Below are 19,739 nucleotides of genomic sequence, written 5' to 3'. Positions count from 1 at the left end.
TGACCTGCAAACCGTTTCGGGTCACCTGATAGGTTACAATTGCAACAGAAAATGTGAAACGTGCAATGGAAAACAAATTAATGCATACAAAACACCATCGATTTAAACTGATAGTTAGAACCATAATTTTAATTTCAATTCGATTTTGGCAAATCAATTAGTTGACAATTCTCACAGTACAGTCCACTGTCTAATCCCTACACTGCAGAATACCAGTAGAGGTCCCCATAGCATAGCCCGTTGCTTACTGCAGCAGTGATTGACTTCAGCTAGTGGCGCTGAAAACTGCCCTGACTGGCGCTTCTTCCCTACATAAGTATACGTTTGACAGCAATTAACCAAGAGTTCATTGGTGAAAATAAATAAATAAGTAAATAACTGTAGCATGGCAATCATGTAATTCTAGGTGAGTACATACAGAAGCGGCTTATTTATAATGTTGTGTTTTAAAGCAATATTATTAACTTTTTAATCAGTGCACCTGACGCAGTTTGATGTTTACAGTTACTGTAACTAATAACAACGTTGTGAACGCCTGGTTAGGTTCAGAGCTATGGGTTTTAATTTAATTACTCTGTTTTCAACGCAGGAAAAACAAAAGAAATAAAATACATTTCTCCGGATGCATTTAAAAATTGCTCGTAAAGATCCTGCTTTTTTAAACGAGGTACTTTATGTAAGGGTTTTTTTTTTTTATATATATATATATTATTATTATTTACTGTACATGTATTTAACTTTGTATAACCGATATTAATCATTTTTGCACAAGACGTTGTACAATTAAAATAGAAACTTCAGAAGGATAAAAAAAGCTTGTGTACTTTTAATGCAAATATATTTCTTGTTTCATATGCTGCCTGTACGGACATGTTTTATGTCATTTAATATATATGCAAGACGGGTCACTGTTGAAGTGAAAACAAAGCTTTGGTTACCTTTTCAGAATATCAGCCTTTGATGTGGAAGATTACAAATTAGAATGCACGTATGTTACGTTAGATAGTTTTTACATCTTTTACTGTCAAAAGCAAAAGTGCATAAAAAGTTGTCTACACTCCATGATTAATGTATTTGCTATACTCGTTGACTGGGATCTTATTTACCTACAGGGCGCCCAGCAAGAGGCGAATACATGTTTGTTTAAATTCCCGCACTTTTGTTTTGTTAACCACAAACAATAACTTTTACCACAACTTTCACAATTAAAAAATGTTCATTCAGTCGCGTGGAGGCCTTCTCGTTTTAAAATTAAGTCGTTATATATTGTAAAACCGATGATTACTGTGTTGAGCATCATTATGCGTAAAGCCAAAATTAAGTGATAAACGTTTCAACTAGTTTGACATTAATAAAGACTAGTTGAAAAGTATGTAAATTAATTTACATTTCTTTTACTATTTGTAAATCCAGTACTTCTGAGTGTTTAATGAATGATTTCGACACATTTACAAAAGTGATAGTTTGACATTTCACTTGGGAAAAAAAACAAACAACGAAATATACATTTTAAAAACTGACCATGATTTCTCTCATTTTTAGATGTCATCATGAAGAAATAGAATTAAAAATGAAAGTGAATATGTAAATGCAGGTAGGACAAAAAGAAAATACTTCCACTTACATGGCAAGAGTCTCGGCTGCATATTACTGGAAATAAAAAAGGACATGTCTGCAGATATTCCAAATGATAAAAAACTATTAAAACAGTGGTCAATGGATTTATCAAGTGCACTACAGCCAAATTCACTTAACATGAGTGACACTGACGCTCAGGCACAAAAAGACAACTGCAATGTGTTCACGGTACAAATCCCAGTGGTCAATCACTCCACAAGCAACAGTTTTGTGAACACAGATAACAGTGGCTTTAACCATGTGGTTAACAGTCAGATTGGCCAAGATTCATCATCAAACAGTTTTAGCACAAACCCTCTTCTTTTCCCACACCTGTTAAATACTAATTTGATCCAAGGACAGCTCCAGTCGGATGTTGCAAGTGAACCCCTGGCACAAAATCAGAGTGGTCAGCAAGCAATGTTGTCCAGAGCCCTGCTACAGGTAAGTAATGCAGTGTGTTTCACTTTTTATGACATGCAGGAAACAAGTCATAAGTATTGATGTTTGTTAGATATATCAAATCAATATTAAAACAAAACTATATGTTATGTTTATGACGGTTTTAGAGATATGCCCATGTTTGACAAGAATGGTAATATTTCTCCAATTCCTCGATATTAATTAAGTTGTAAATGCCTGCTGTGTTGTTTGGCTGTGGAGCAATCTTATTTGTTGGCATTGGAGGACCATGTTGGTATGTTACTGCCTTTTAAAACCGATTTATTGGTAATATTTCCAGATAATGACAAAACGTCATGTAACGTACTTTGTGGTGTAAAAATAGTTACACATATTAATCCAGGTCTTCAATAACGGTCGTTCGGCTAAACTCACTCTAAGCAGTGTTTCTGTGTCTTGATTGCAGCTACTACTACAACTCTTTTTGTCTAGATCTTATTAAACGATTAGGACGATTAGGACAAGGGCAGCAGTGTGGAGTAGTGGTTAGGGCTCTGGACTCTTGACCGGAGGGTTGTGGGTTCAATCCCAGTTGGGGGACACTGCTGCTGTACCCTTGAGCAAGGTACTTTACCTAGATTGCTCCATTAAAAAATAATGTGTAAAAAAGTAATGTAATTGTATGTAAAAATAATGTGATATCTTGTAACAATTGTAAGTCGCCCTGGATAAGGGTGTTGGCTAAGAAATAAATAATAACCTGATTGGTTAGAATCAGTAATACACTTACACACTCATTGGCCAATGTATTAGGACCCCCTTCCTAATATTGTGTTGGCACATCTTTGTTCAATGACGGCCTCAAGTTGTTGTGGTACATCAGTACGCCTTGCAAATGGACCTGTGAGTTAGGCAGATTGAGGTTGTGAATGGGACTTTAATCTCACAGCTGATGCTCAATTGGATTGCTGGCCAAGGCAGATGGAAGTCATGTGGCATGGTGGATGGTCCACAGAACTGCTTCCATCTTATCCCATTCAGAAAAACAATTAAACATTGAAAAGTTGAAACATTTGTTATTTAATTTACTATATTATGTTTTACTGTATTTCGTATTTCTAAATGTAGTACTATTTAATGTTTTATATTAGTGGTACTTCAGTATTGTAGCTGACTTAATCAGCAACTATATTGAAGTACACACGAATGTGAACTAAAGAAACCACTCTAGTTTGTATTGGATCCTCCAGGGTGGAGGAACTTGGAGCGGGGAGGTTTAAGTGGATTGTGAGTGCTGTTATTGTAGATGTATGTATGTATGTATGTATGTATGTAAGTGATACTTGGACTCTTGAAACTATTTAATAAAATTAGAGCCAAAATACATATTTGTAGTAATCTAATAATATTTCTGGTATCTGTACACCAGTGGGATGGATGTTTTGCAGATATTTCAAGAGGAGAAAATGATCTATTGAGGTATACCAAGATATTTAGTGAACAAGGGCCCTGAGTGGGAAAAACTGGTCCATAACAGTCACACCCCTCGTCGTTCTACAGTCTTAAAAATGTGAGATGATTATTTATTAATGAGGGGTAAAAAGAGTAAGTAAATGCCCCACCACCGGTCATTCTGTTTCAAGGCAGGTGACATTGATAATTTTGACTACCAGTGTGTATAGGAATAACCATATGAATACATTTCAGTTTATTTATTCAAAAACGTATGCTTTAAATTTACTTTCGTAGTCAGACTACGCAACCCTGTTATGTAACTACCCTTCGGTAAGTACTGGGCTGTCCATTGCCTTTGACCAACATTCTGCCCCAATGCTTGTGGAGGCTATATATGGTTATTATCTGTGATCTACAACAATGTTCGCCAGAAAAACATCCCAGAGCAAAGAGTAAATGTGATAAATCATTATTTTTGTCTATGCCACACCCAACTTAACTTGGACAAAACCTTTGAATTGTTGACTGCATTATATCCAAGAACAAATTAGCGCATTTGACTGAGTGGTTTCATATTTGTTTGCTTTGTGATTTACAGAACCCTGGGCAGCAGGAACAACTGATCAGATATCAGATGGAAAACCTTCAGAGACTGGTTCAGGAACAGAACAAGCTTATTTCACTTATGAATCCAGGTAATTGTACAAGTATGATATATTGAACAGTGTAGCAGGGTAGCGTTGCGTTCAAGGCTGGTCAGCAGCAGGAAAGCAAACCCAGAGACAGAAGCAGCAGTTTTAAGTGCTGCGTGCACTTTTATTAACAATAACACACAAAAACTAAAGAAACAGCACAGAGGCCAAAATAAACAGTTCAAACTAAATAACACTGACAGTTCAAAATAAAAGATACATGTAGCCTGGGCCTGGGCCTTCACTAAAGGTTTCACAAACTCACCCTAAATTCCTCCACCAAACAAAGGATTTCTCCCCTTTTTATACCATGTGGCTGGGACTTGATTGATGATCAATTCAATCAAGACCCAGCCACATTTCATATATTTGGCAGCAATAGAATTAACCCCATCCCCGCCAAACTTAAATACAAAAATACCCCCACACACTATTTACATCATCAGGGCTTCTGCCCTGCCACAAATGCATACACAACAGCAATAGAAAAAAAGGTGCTAAGTGGTACAAACAGACTTTGCGGGGCCAAATCAAGAAGTGTGCGGGAACAATCCCATTTGGACATGGCCACACTGAAAGTGGTTGTTAGCCATGCATATATCCCAATGTGAGCCTGCCTGTCTTCCTGCAGACCCCTAGTTGGTGGAAGGAAGTGCTATGCAGGAACATCATTGTATCCTACTTACACCCACAGTCTTGAACTCTCCATAGACTCCCACAGCCCTGCCCAGCTATGCTTCAGGTATCTTAAAATCACAAAATTAACCCCTTCTGTACTAAGGCCCTGGTAATTCTCTGTGCTAGAGGCATTTTGCAAATTTGTGACTCTCAAAATTACTATATGTTCCTTTTTAGATACCCCTGGCAAACTATGTATATATTGTGCATGTTTTCATTGGTATTGGGGTGTTTAGACAGACACTAGGCAACTTTGACTTTTCCAGTTCGGAATATTCAGCCCACGGACCATAGCACCCACCACAATTTCATGTGCCCAGTACGCTGCTAAAGAATGAGATACCCTGGCATTATACATTTTTTAAAACTGCACAAAAAAAGGATTTTAGAAATGGGTAACATGACCTTGCATGTCAATGGTGTGTTACCCATAATCCTTCTGCAATTTGAGGTAATGCCACTGTATATAGCAAAAGTCACTTGTTTCTCCTTATATTTGGACCTGTGAATCTGACAGCTTTTGTTCTACTTTTAACCCTTTGCGGTCCATTTATTAATCGCGCGTCAGGCACGCCAGGTCTAATTAATTTTCACACGCGCAGTTAATTTTATACGCGCTGTTTAAAAGTATTTTTTTTCACAGTCAAACGGGTTTAAATGGTCCTGCATATCAACAAAGCACACACTAGGCATCTCCAGCCCCTCCCCAGCCTTTTGTTTGCTATAGCGTTCAGCTGTGTAAGAAATAAATAATAATAATAATAATAGTCGTACATACCGATCGATCATCTCCAGGTCACTCGTTTTATCACCAAACTCCTCAATAATGCGATCCAAGTCATTATTTTATTACTATAACATCTGAAAAAAGCTCTGCAAATGTCCATGATAGTCTCAGTGCGCTGACGCACTTAGCCAGCTTGTTTATTATGGACGCCCATTATCTGATACCTGATACCATGTATGACTATTCATGAAATACGCCTTTTTTATTTATTTTTTTTTTTTTTTCCGACTTGTCTCGGCTCCTGTCGCTACCACTCGGCAATTGAATGGTTTTCTCTGCTTTTTCCGGAGAAAAAACGACTAAACACCCATTTATTGCGTTGCTATAATGATGTCGGACCCAGTCCGACAAAGGACCTGTGAGGAATAATTGCAATGTCGGACCCAGTCCGACAATGGACCGCAAAGGGTTAAAAGGACAGTGGATTTGAATTGCCCTGATTTTCCTGAATTCAAAAATGCCAAATATGTGCACCTTTATATAGGTTTTCAGGCCCTTACAGGCCCTAGACTGAGACCAGACCACTTTGACCTTTCCCCTTTGAAAAATGCAGTCCTTGGGTCATACTACCCATACTAATGTCAAGTGGTATAATCCTTTTGGAGCCCAAGGTAATGTTGCTGCATGACATAAAAACAAGTGACTGGGGTTTATTTAGTCTTTCCAGTACTCATGTACCGTGTGGTATTTTTCAAAACACACCTGCAAACAGAGGCCTGGCTGAGAGGGACAGCGGGGACAGTAGTACCTTGTATCCCTCCGCATGCCCTTGCAGTATAGTTTGGCCAGTCCCGACCCAGAATTACTGGGTGTGGTAGCCTTTCCGCCTCCCCCACTTCCAGGTGGCATTTTATCGGTCCCACCGATAGGTATACTTTTAGTACGGGGTATGTCGCCGTGTCTCCATGGATACAGGAGATAGCCACCTGACCTTGTGGCTGCCTCGACACATCGCCCAAGACAGCTGTTCGAATTAAGGTCTGCTCACACCCTGTGTCCACTAATGAGTGGGTTTTCACTTTCCCTATAACCACATCAACAATACAAGGCCCCTCCCGACCATTTTCCCATCGCTTACCCGCTTCTGATACCAAATAACATGTCGCCACGTCACACTCCATTGCAGATGGGCATAACCGGGCGATGTGTCCTGACTTGGCACCTAAAACAGATAGGAGGGGCAGAGGGAGCTGAGGTTGTGTATCTGTTCTGCTGCTGATAAGGCAGCGGGGCATGGGCAGTGTAGCTTCCCCAGCTGGGGGCCAACCTTTGCCTCCATAGTGGGGAGGCAAGGCTGCCCGTTAGGGTCTGTGGTCTGGGAGGTCTGGGTCCGATCATGGGTAGAGGTGGAGTGGGGAGGGGAACCGGTCCTCTGCTGCTCCGTGGTGAGGGAGCTGTGAGTAGGCCGGTCCTGGAGGAGATCAGGGAGTCCTCGAAATCCTCTGCCAGTTTCACCACAGCTTCCAAGGTGTCGGTATTGTGGCGCTGTATCCAGGCCTGGGTTTCAGCATCGACCAAATGGCAGAACTGCTTGATGACGATGGCCTCGCCCATCTGTACCCCCGATTTCTGGGCGGGCAAAACCAGTGTACCATGTGGTCACACAATCATTGTGCGACTACCCTGTGGCGTGTATCTGGCGGTCTCTGAAGCACACTCTGTGTGTTTCCCCCGTGATGTTCTGAATGCCCCCTTTATCTAATCTCCATTTGTGACCCCTGGTCCTTGTTTCTTTTTTCACGTGACCATGTAGCCTGAATGGTTTAATTCAAACTTGATAGAATTAGCAAACAGTATGAGTAAAGGAATGGTAGTCCTGTTCATTTCATTCATTTTGCTTGCTTTTATCTTTATCTAACTTTATAGTTTGTCTTACTATAATTCCAAATCCTTCCCTCTGCTGACATAACTTGAGGGTGCTTAGCAATTCCCTATGTGCACACCAGCACTACATGTTCATTTCCTATTAATCGAGGGAGCGGAGCCAAAGACTTCTTGTCAAAACATTTGTCATATTTGTATTAGTTTCTTTTAGTATTATCACCTATGGATTAAACATCCCAAAATGACTAATAAACTACACAGAGGCATGTCATTTGCATTGCGTTGTAGCTTTCATTTGATTTGTGTGAGGCAGCTCAAAGCTTTTTCTTTAAAGCATTTGACACAGATGGACGAAACTTTTATAAAATGTAATGTTTATTTGAAAAGTTAAGAATGCCCTGAAGGGAAAATGACTACCGTACTTAGTTGGGTCGAAGAACTCCTTTTCTTAATTAAGTAATTATATATAAATGTTAAAAGCTTTTGGAAATAAATATTTCCATTTACTGAAAAATAAGAACCACAAGGTTCCATAAAATCAATGTTGGGGAATTAGCATCTTAAATTTATTTTTTTTTTCAGTTTGTTATTTGTTTAACTGCTATTATGTTACGGTAGCAGAAAGCACTGAGCAGAGCAATATACACCTGGGTTAGTCTGTTAACAATAAATACAAAAAGTAGTTCATTTCTGCTACTTTTCTAGTTTTCAGACAGCTGTATGTTTTATTTTATTGAAACGTGTTAGAGTAAGATAGGCACATCAATGACAATGACAAACACAAAAATAATCCTATAGATTGACAGAAAAACAGACTGGCCAGGCTTGTTTGTATTGTAATATTCTATCTGGTCTTTGGTTAACCCAATTTATTAGCTGGATTTAATATTATGAATCTACTTTAGTGGCTTACCTTTGTTATTCAGTACAGTATGTCACAATAGCTGTTGCCTTTGGTTCATACTTGACATTTGCTGAAAGTGGTTTGATTTGATCAGATTGTTCCCCTTGAAGTCAGGAGATGAAAGTACTACCCTGACAATTATGTGTGTCTATCCAGAGATGTGAAAAGGATATCAGAACTATGAAGTAATCAGAACATGAATACAGAGCTGTAGTTCATTGAGACAGGCTTATATTGCTGTCCTTTTGGTTGATATTATTTGTGAATAATGTTAACTGTATGGCCTTCCTGTGAAGGTCTTGTGTTGTCCCCAGCATTGTCACCACAGTTACTGGGCCTGGCACCCGGCCTGTTTCCAGGGTTAGGCACCACGTCTATGGCCATAACTGCCACACATTCCAAGGAAAACACACCCAGCCCGGCAACTCCACCTTCTTTAGAAAACAACAGTACCTTGGAATCAACAGAACTTTCTCCACTGGATCAAACCACAGGTTAGTAACCAGCCAGTCATAAACACAATTACAATATTTCTGACATTATTTCCTGTTGTTTCCATTATACTAAACTTAACTGAATCCGGTTAGCATGAGATATAAATCTGGAACCATTGTATTCGTTTGGTATTGGTCTGTTTTTAGTCCTTGGAACCAAGGCTTAAGGAGACAGGACATTTTATTATTATTATTATTATTATTATTATTATTATCTATTTCTTAGCAGACGCCCTTATCCAGGGCGACTTACAATTGTTACAAGATATCACATTATTTTTACATACAATTACCCATTTATACAATTGGGTTTTTACTGGAGCAATCTAGGTAAAGTCCCTTGCTCAAGGGTACAGCAGCAGTGTCCCCCACCTGGGATTGAACCCACGACCCTCCGGTCAACAGGCTAGAGCCCTAACCACTACTCCACACTGCTGCCACTTTTAGCAGAATAATCAGATAAAGAAGTGCTCATGTGCCAAACAGCGTATTATTATTATTATTATTATTATTATTATTATTATTATTATTATTATTAGGAAGGAGGACTGCCCTACATTAGACTGCCTTTGCAGATGTTAATGGATTGCAACCACAACTTCCCTATTTGATTTGTCTACTATTTAGTGCTACCCCTAATCAGTTGCAGCACCCGTATTGCATTTTTGTCACTATTTTTGTAATTAAAACTAAAAGTGAAATGCCAGTTGTGCTCCTATTGTTAATATTTAAATGGTGGTACTGTATTTAGATCCATTTAAACAATAGTGGTAAATCTACAGCTATGGCCAAAAGTTTTGCATCACCATATAGAATTAACTAATTTTTCTTCATAAAGTCAAATGAAACCTACTGAATAATGTTACGTATCATATTAAATTACATACAGCTTTGTAGTTTTCCATATACTTAACGAAAAACTGAAAAAAATTAAAGAATGTCACATTTCAAAGTCAAACCTGAAATACTGTACTACTAGTATGGCTTCCGATAGACTTTTGCGATATCATTTTGTCATTTCTTTGGTTACATGATGTTCAATAAAATATCTAAATTATGTTCATATAGTTTTTTTTTTTTTTTAATTATCGCAATCCTAAAATTCTAGGCAATGCAATAGCTATAGGTTGCTGGTTTGATCGCAGCCCAAGAACTGACAATAGTAATTTCGAACGGCAGTTGTAAAGGTTGTCATGCAAAACAGGTGTAGTTCTATTGATTGTTCACTGTGTTTACTCCTCACCAGAATTTACTGAAGGTTGTTTTGTTTCCATTCTGCTGTTTACTTGAAACTTATCACTTCTACCACCAAGATATTTCTCATTTGTATAATTTTTATATTTGTTATGCTTTCTGTCATTCTGCTCGTACTGTGCTTCAGATGAGAACATTCCAGAAAAGGATGAGGCCCTTCCACGGAATCTGTCTCCTATTAAAGAAGAAAGTGGAGAACAAGTTGAAGAGCAGAGTCCTGTGAGCCCCTTTGGGATGAGAAGAAGACCATCTATAAACCCAGAGGAGAGGTAGAGACAGCCAGATTCTGTTCCTGTATATACTGTAACAACACTGCGGCACAGTCTATTATAGTCAGATTCCAGATTATGAAATGCGCAGTACAGTAAAACCAGTGCTTCCTAGTTGACTGTTCTTATTAATGTAACTAATGTCCTTATTTCCTATTTTTTATTTTATTTATCTCTCCAGTATATACATTTTGCCGCCAGAATACTACTTTTAACTTTACATTATCACTTTCTGGTACATGCTCAAATTGAGACTTCTAGATACATGGAATATATATATATATATATAACAAATTCCATTCATTTTTGTCAGAGAAGTAAATTGACCATTTATAAGGTTTTTTTTTTTTTTTTTTTAAGTTTCCCTTAATATTGTTAATGTTAAGTGTCTGTTACCAGTCAAGAAAATGGTACTTCTTAGCAATATATTTCTGATATTGGTGCAGCTTGATCTTAGAAAACCGCTAGGAATTAAAATGCAATTTCCTTTATAAACGTTTTAGACCTATTAGACCAGGAGTTGGGGTGAGGCAGAAAACGTTTGAAGAATTTGTTGAAGAGCAGCTTAAAGTGGATACTGAAGATAAAAAGGTAATTATATTTAAATAGGATGCAGTATCCCACCACCATGGTACATTTTTTTAACAAAAACAGTAAAACTGAACCACATTTCTTGGTGTCTATTTGTTACATTTATACATAGTTTACCCACAGTCACACCCCCCAAAATGAAGGTGAACCAGCTGTATGTCCCCATTGCCACCCCTGAGACATGCTTACCAATGTAAATTACATAAAGTACTCTACTGGTATTTAAAGATGTGCTCACTAAGGTTTTAAAATCCATTCCTTACCTCTTATAAACATTAGCAATATTATTATTGATGTTCTGTTGATTTGCTTTTGTATTTTAATCTTCAGTTTGGAATATGCTGATACTTCAAAGATAAAACTTAGTAAAAGTTGCTGTTACTGCCTGGTACAAAATCCCTTTCTGTACTAGAGCTCAGTTTCAGTTTAATGGTGATTAGATACCAGGAAGAATCAGTTGTATATATGTTTTATCTACTATGTTGTACTTGAAACATCTCTGTATCCTGAATTAAAGTATAAACTGGAACCATGTTCTGTGGCACTTACAGCAACAACCATTTATCATGATGCAACTGTACTGTAGTTTGTGAAAGAGGCTTGGAAGTGGTTGGAAACACTGTAGAGGATGGGCAGTTTTTTTTATGGCTGTCATGGCAACAAATTTGCTTTAGAATCAGTAGACACTAAGTGGGTTTATGTTTTAACACATGTTTTGAAATGTTTTTGTAAAGTTAGGGAGCCAGTATAAATGCAATGAAAACACAGAATATATTTACCTGAGCATTGCTGTTACCTCAGCACAACACCAGCGTGAAGTGAGTTATTATGATTATGGAATGTATTTGATTGCAGCTTTTTTCTTGGCACTATATTGATCATGAATATTTTAATATCGAAGAAAGTACGATATTTACAGCACCATGGTTTAAGAGTAACACATGGCTATAACCATGCCCTTAGCAAAAGAAGTAAAAGACAGCAGCTGCACACAGAAAAATACAACCAAAAAACAAAGACACAACAAAAGGAACCAGGGATATTACTGCAAATAACATGCACAAAATTAGATTTGAAAACCTTGGTTAGCACTCCTTTAAGCTCTGGTACAGAACAAGTTGGCAAGTTTCAGGAAAATAATTTTGTATCAAGAGAGTTTTAATGGTGCCACATAACTGTTTAACACTTTAAGGCCTATTTGGTGCCAGAGAGAGGCATGGTAAATGCCAGTCTTTCATTTATCAACACAGCAGTTGCAGCATGGGCAGTCGCAGTGTCAGCCCTCCCAAGATGACTGGACGCTCAGCTCTGCCCTGGTAGGACAGGTGAGAGGACAAAACAGCCACCATACCCATCCAGACCATGCCAGCACCTCCAGGTTCACGTTCCTCATAACAACCAGATGCCCTGTGTCACATGGCCACTCTGGTACTAAAAAAATATAAAAAATAAATTATGGATGCACTGAACCTATGGATGTGGCTTTACACTAAAGATTATTCCAGGAATACACTTCTGTAATCCCATTGCAAATATAGTGTTAGAACAAATAACTCAAGGGCCAATGGAACTTGGTATATATATAAAAAAAAGTCAACTAGTTAAAAGGGCACAGAGCTACATCAGTGCTTCCCCACTATTGTCAAAAGTACATTCTTAGGAATTTCACTTTTCTGAATAATCTCAAAACAGGTTAATCTGTTTATCTGTGTGTCTGTTTAAATACCGTATTACTTTGAATTAACACTGCCCTCGAATTAACGCCTCACTCAGATATCAGTTTTTTAATAGACGCCGCCCTCAAATAAACACCGCTCTCAGTAAAGAAACGTAAAGGTATTTTTTTTCTACCCCTGCTCAAAAAATAAAGAAACGCGCAACTCTGCCTATGTACATGACACCCCCGAAGAGACTGCAACCTCAATCCAGCATGTAATACAAACTAATGTACACCCACCTTAGTAAGCAAATGTTATTTTATGGTACAGTCCTGAGAGACAACCCATGATGAACTACTTACAGCACAGCAGTCCTTCACGTCCCTTTGTTTCCAGTAGAGTTCAGTGCCAACACAGCAAGGGATAAAACAAGGGCTGTTTGTTTACCTCGTCGTCAGCTTGGATGGTGAAAACCTAAACTCAGAGGAACTTAGAGCTTTGCCAGTCACTGTAAGCGCTATCCGAAAGCTGGCAGAAGATATCTTCTCGTAGTTGGTTTAGTTGTTCTGTTTTTTATTCAACTTGAATTTTACTCAGTCCTGTACAAATATATATATAAAAAACTTGCTTACTATCTATGAGAAGATTTAGTTTTGGTTTGTCTTATAGAGAAATTACAAACAAGCAGGTAAGTTACAGTGAGAAAAAAAAACAAAAAACGAGTAGGATATATTTTAGATCAGATCCTCTCATGGCGCCGTTTCTAAAATGCCTTAATTTAATAAAATTTTGCAGCATTTGTAAAGCATAGTATTATTAATAAAGGCCACCCTCGTATAATCGCCGCCCTTGTTTGAGAGCTGCAGTCATTTTGATCATTTTAAAATAAACGCAAATTGAAGTAATAGGGTTTGCATTACAGGGAGGTAGTGTGGTCCAGTGGTTTAAGTCCAGGGCTTGTAACCAGAAGGTCACTGGGTCAAATCCCACCTCTGCCACTGACTGACTCACTCTGTGACCCTGAGCAAGTCACTTGATCTCCTTGTGCTCCATCCTGCGGATGAGATGTTAAATCAATATCCTATTGTAAGTTGACTGCATATAATGCACAGTTCACAGCCTACCTCTGTAAAGCAGTTTGTGATGGAGGTCCACTGTGAAATGTGTTATATAAAGATATTATTATTATTAAATGCAGTATAAAATCTCAGCAGAAAGCCAGACTCCCATGTAGCTCAATCAATAAAGCCTTAGCTTGTGATCCTTAACATCATAACATTGAATGCCATTGCTGGAAAATATTTTAACACAAAGTTACTTTTCTTATAATAATAATTATAGTTAAGGCCTTTTGTCACCACCCATGTGTGTATTATGTGTTATCTGTTGCATGTGATGTTAATGTTGGTGTATATATATTGGTGCATGGGATATAATGTGGGATATTTAGCACAACTGTTAAAATATGTAGTTGTATTTAAGCACAGGGAATGCACAAATTAGTTCACGTGCTGGGGTTCAAGTGAATAATTAATTAGTAATTGAATCCCAGCACAGCTGTATAAATAGCTGCACAATTCACTCACTCTGGGTTGTGTGTTCAGGAGTGGAGAACGGGAGAGAGAAGGAGAAAATAATTAAAAACGGAAAGCAAAACAAATGCTATTTGTGCGAGAGGACTCACACGATACTTGTTTTGGGGTTCATCCACCGTTTGTTAGTCTGCCTATTTGTTTTGGCCACCGTGCCATTTGTTTTGTTTAGTGTTTGTGTTTTGTTAAACCTTTTTATTTTACAATAAACCAGTGCATCAGTGCAATTTCATCACTCACCAGTCCTGTCTGTGTCCATTACTTCCTGGTCTGACATCACCACAACAGTTTAATGTTTGTTTTGTGAAAATATTGCAAGTGGACATACTGCAGCAACTTTGAATTGTATTTCACCAGTCAATAAATATAACTGCACTTCTTGATTATTTAGCATGACTATGTGCTGTGCTCTACCTTTGAATTTTAAGCATACCTAATTGTAAATGTACTGTATTTACCTAATGTTAATAATGCCTATAATTTCACCCCTGCCTGAGTCAACGCCCCTCCCCACCACTTTTACCTTAACAACAACTTTACACCCTCTGGGCGTTGACTCGGCAGAATCCGGTACATATAAAACTAAACTTTTTAATATTTTTATGTTAGGATTTGGAGGAAGTGAAGGTGTTACCAAAGAAGTCATTCCTGAAGCGGGGAGAGGGCATATCCCGGATAGAGAAAAGCAAGGAAAATCTTCTGAAAGAACAGAGGAGAGCCCCCCAAGCCCAGTTACCTAAACAAGTGGGTTTTACCAACCAGCGCCGGCGTTCTTTGCCCACCCTACAAGGCACAGAGAAGTTTCAGGTGAGGAAGAGGCCTGTTTTGACCAGGCAAATCAGCAGCCCAAACGTGATGGTTTCAAGAGGGAAAAAGGTAATCCCCAGTCATGATTACAAAGCAGAGGCCATCGACACAGAGTATCACGGGTCAAATGAGGAATTTGCACAGCAGTTGAAGGATAAAAAGACAACGCAAAACCGAGCAGGCATAAATAATAAAGTAATGGATGAAAAACCTGCTATTAGAGGAACCCTGAGGTCCAGAAGTTTTAGCCTGGAAGTCCCTGAAAGCTTGGCTTTCTGCTTGACTGAAAAAGAGAACCAACAGAAAATGGACGAGCACAAAACCTTGAAAGAGTCACCTAAGGCACAACTGTCTGTCACAAAAGAGGTTAGATGCCAGGGTCTAGCAACAGAGAAACAGAGTTCTGATCACAGTTATGGTATTCAGCCTTACAGAATTGGACCAAACATTGGGTTCAAGAAAATCAACGACCGGATTGTCAAGGTTCAGTCAAGTGAAAGCAGGAGTGAGAAAAGTGTAAAGGACTCGCAGGATGACAGGCAGGTCTGTGAAACCAAGGTGATGAAGTTTGAGCCCCCTTCCAGTAACAGTGACAGAACCAGCAGCGAAGATGACCCCAAGTCTCAGTGCCATGAGCTTCCAACCAAGGAGATTCCACAGAGGCTGGGGCACCTCGATCGAAACTTGGACCTGTCTGATGATGACTATGCCAGTGACGCACCTAGTGGATTAGAAGATGTGGTATCCAGAAGCTACACCCCCCGGAATTTAACACTCCTAATTGAGTCCTCCAGCACAAGCAGCAGTGAGGACAGTGACAATGAACTGATGAACTTTCAGTGGAATAAGACCACAGCTTCATCTCGAGCATCTTCATATCAGCGCAGTAGGTCAGCAGAGAAAGAGAAGGCAGGCAAGAGCGGAGCAATGCCAGAGGACAAGAACGACACCAGTGCAAAGGCATACCTGCAACCACCATCTACTTCTGATCTGGTAGCGAACCTCTTCCCTGGTTTAAAAACAAAGCCAAAGGTACAATCCCAAAGCAACGTTGCAGTGGAGTCCACAAGCACTGAGAATAATGCCTCTAGTAAGTAGAACATTTATGAATGAATTTAGTTGATAGTGCAGACAAAACACCCAATTCACATGCTTCGTTTACACCTTTTTCCTGTTTTATTGGACTAAACATGATGCTAGTTAAAAAAAAATAATAATTTGCTGTCCATTTTCTTGTTTTTAGCATCACCCAAATCTACCTTTAAATTACCAAAAACTCACTTGGCTGGCTACCAAGGGATTTGGCAAAGTAATTCCAATAAAAGCATGAAAATGTATGTCCATATTTAATAAACAAAAATACTTTGTTTGCATAAATGCAGAGACCACAGCAAAAAGGCCTGTGTGGTGTTTATGAGTTTTTTACTATATTGTCTTCTAAGCCAGTGGTTCTCAAACTTTTTGGGCCGTGCCCCCCTGCCTCTTGTCTGTGGTACTTGATGCCACCCCCCCCCCTTCAATAAAAATAGGTACATATACTGGTAAATCCAGCATGCCTGTGGCTTCTCTGTATGTCACTGCTGTTGTGTTGAGAGCAAACTTAACACTGCAAATTACAGTTTACCAATTGTGACCAACGCTTACTAAAGTGCACAGCACGTAGTAAGCCGATAAACAACATCCATTACCAGATGACAGCAGACTTCATCCAAAAAATATGCAAGCTTAAAAGGCACCAGTCAGATGTACAGTGCCATCTACAAAGTTTGACATGCCTGGAGGTGTGAGCAGAAAGATTTGTTTTAAGTTAATATATACCATATAATGGGAAATTTTGGCTGGTATTAAATTCAGCAGATTTGCTGCCTTGGGGGATTTTTGGTTTTTGAATTGTCATTTTTCCCTTAACACATTCACAAAAAAAAAAAATGGCACACGGTTTTGCATTTATACTGTTAATTCCAAAAACATTCAAATAAATGTATACTTAATTAAATGTCTGCTAAAACAGTATCTCATTTACAGTAGCTCGTTATAGCATCTGCAATAACGCATGATCACTGTACTATCATGCAGTAATTGTAGGGCAGTATTGCCATGTGTGAAATTGTTAACAATAAAGCCGAAACGAAAATGCTTTAATTTGCTTTTAAATCATTTCAAACTGGTTAATATACTAGCCAGCACTGGCAAAATCAGCTCAGTTTTATATGATGGAGTGACTCAGTCAAGTGAAAGCGGGAGTGAGAAAAGTGTAAAGGACTCGCGGGATGCCAGGCAGATATGTGAAACCAAGGTGATGAAGTTTGAGCTCCCTTCCAGTAACAGTGACAGAACCAGCGTTTATTTTAACGTTTTGTTTTGTTTCTGGACTTTGCGATACCTGCACGATGCCTGCACTAATAGTCGTATCTACAACGTATTGGCAATAACAATAAACCATTTTGTTACAGACTTTCTAACAAGTCTGACACAAACAATTTTGGCTGCTACTTAATTAAACCCTTGTAAAAAAAAAAAAAAAAACACAGAAATGCTTAACACAAAAAGAACAGTCCGACTACAGTAACAGACGCAGTTTACACTGCCTCTGGGTTTCTGATCGCATCAATTCCAGATTTTTTAAATCCAGTGATGGAAATGTCCGGTCTACTTTTAATGTTTTCAAGCAAATTGGCTTCATCACTGCCTTTCTCATATCCACTTTGACACCTGACACATTCTTTCCCTTGCCCAGCACTTCTTTAACCTGTGCTGCATACCAGGCTGTCAGAGGGCGGGATCACTCACTGTATGCAACCCTCTGATTGGTGGAAGTATTATTGGCGATCCAATCAAAACCGCCAAAAAGCCAAAATCAATGATCCGCCTGTTATACAGTATAGCCAAGGTTAAGATATGCGCTGTAATTAAAAAAAAAAAAAAAAAAAAAAAAAAAAATTTTAAAAAATCCTGAACCTTCTAACGCCCCCCCCCCCCCGCCCCCCCCCCCCCCCCCGGATACAGTCCGTGCCCCCCAGTTTGAGATCCACTGTTCTAAGCTAAAGATGTAGATTTCACTGAATCTTATTTACAGAACATGACACTCAAGTTTGGCTCTCAGAGATGGATCACCACCGTAGTGATAATTCTGTACTGGACAACATGAAGGAGGAACAGGAGAGAGCAATGCAACTTCTCAGGTTCAGTAAACTCTTAATCGTTTTCTACAAAAATATTAAAAGCAAAATGACATACAGTAGCTGGTAGTGGGATTATCAATTTGAAGGTGTCAGGTGTCATAAAGGCCTTTTTGGCACACAACCTTGTCTGCCCAGGGTAAATGTTTGTTTTCTGTACAGTATGGACAGTTTTCATTCTTGTAGGCAGAAAATGGGCCAATGACACTTGTCCAATACACTTATATTTTAAAAGGTGTAAGATTCTCTTTCAAGTCTGAGACCATGTCAATAATCCAACTGAACAGGCTGCATCTTATTAAGCATGCAGGGTTTGGCTATTTACGTTGACTTCTTTCAACAAAGTGATCAATCAAAACTGAGAAATGACAAGTTTGGGCCTGTCCTAGTGGTCAGCAGTTCCTGTTGCCATGGCAGAAACGGAAGCATTCAATGTGATTTAAGAATACCAGCCTAAACTCTCCACTGCGGAAAACTAGAGCTCTACTTTTAAGTACTTGTTTATTTGTTTGTTTATTCCTTTCTTTCATTGTTTATTTTAATGTGGTCTTGCACGGAAGTATGCTGACATATATTTTCAGTGCTGTGATCAGTCATGTGTTCTGTTAGGGTTTCAGTCTACCTGAGGTATTCCAATTGATACTTTATTTATTAGTACTTTAAAATATGGATTGGTAAGTTATGCCTGTGCTCGTATCCTACCATATTACTGTACCGTTGGTGGTGTTTCCAAGTGTTGATTTATGCTGTACATTTAGTTAAAATGCCGATTGGCAGAATTAAGGTGTTTTGTTCTGTCAAAACGTTTTGTTTCTAGGGAAGTTAAATAAGATGCTTTATAAAATAACCCATTTCAAAGCTCAGTTCAGTAGTTCGGGACAAACACCAATCACAAAATGTTTTAGTACAAATATTTATTGTAGAGAATGCGGAGTATGCGATTTAACAGAAAAGTATGCTGTATATACACATTCATTTGGCATCAAACCTAACTTGGTTTGAGGGTTCGCTGCCTGGCCGACTTGACGAGGCTGAGACCCCCATTTGATAAAACATAAAAACTGTTATTAAGAAAGGTGGAGATGGGGAGGTGGTGGGTTACGATGAAATCAAAACGCAACTGAGAGATAAGTGAAGAGGGTATTTATAGTGCTAACAATTTAAATTAGCTAATGTGTAAATTGAATGATTCAATTTGGTGACGCAGAGATTGGTGTCAGACCCTCCTCCCGAACTTTAATTATAAATTTCATTTTACAACAATGAGGCTAATTTGAGTAATTGGATTACGTGCTAAATTATTTTTATTGTGTTTGTGAACTTTTGAAAAGCTTACATTCTTGTTTAATAATTACATAGAAGCGAGAGTGTTAACAATAGCCTACTTTCATAAAGAATTCACCCCTAAAAGATAAATTGTATATTAGCTAATACCTTCTGCCTAACACTGATGAAGGCATTAGCTGAAACATTTCTCTACATGACACATTTGCGTCTACCCTTTTCTTAACTTGACGTGTCCATTTTACAAAACTA

General features: G+C 38.6%; 1 protein-coding gene across 6 annotated transcripts in view; it reads left to right on the top strand.

Moving 5' to 3' along the window:
• Positions 1-218: 218 nt before the first annotated feature.
• Positions 219-19,739, top strand: part of si:ch211-140l13.3 (centromere protein J) — a 32,238-nt gene continuing 12,717 nt past the window's right edge. For 2 of the 6 annotated variants that reach the window (XM_059024236.1, XM_059024234.1), the window contains exons 1-9: positions 219-406; positions 1,543-2,061; positions 4,073-4,169; positions 8,656-8,853; positions 10,235-10,376; positions 10,880-10,967; positions 12,218-12,292; positions 14,827-16,114; positions 18,101-18,206. In XM_059024236.1, coding sequence (XP_058880219.1) covers positions 1,669-2,061; positions 4,073-4,169; positions 8,656-8,853; positions 10,235-10,376; positions 10,880-10,967; positions 12,218-12,292; positions 14,827-16,114; positions 18,101-18,206 — 2,387 coding nt within the window. In that variant the 5' untranslated portion in view covers positions 219-406; positions 1,543-1,668. The remainder of the gene's footprint in view (positions 407-1,542; positions 2,062-4,072; positions 4,170-8,655; positions 8,854-10,234; positions 10,377-10,879; positions 10,968-12,217; positions 12,293-14,826; positions 16,115-18,100; positions 18,207-19,739) is intronic. The other 4 variants (XM_059024238.1, XM_034005509.3, XM_059024235.1 and 1 more) reach the window with 4 other exon arrangements.

The sequence above is a fragment of the Acipenser ruthenus genome, chromosome 5, assembly GCF_902713425.1.
Source record: "Acipenser ruthenus chromosome 5, fAciRut3.2 maternal haplotype, whole genome shotgun sequence".
Lineage (NCBI taxonomy): Eukaryota > Metazoa > Chordata > Actinopteri > Acipenseriformes > Acipenseridae > Acipenser > Acipenser ruthenus.
Note: the sequence above shows the minus strand (reverse complement) of the source record. Positions and strands in the feature narration are given on the sequence as shown.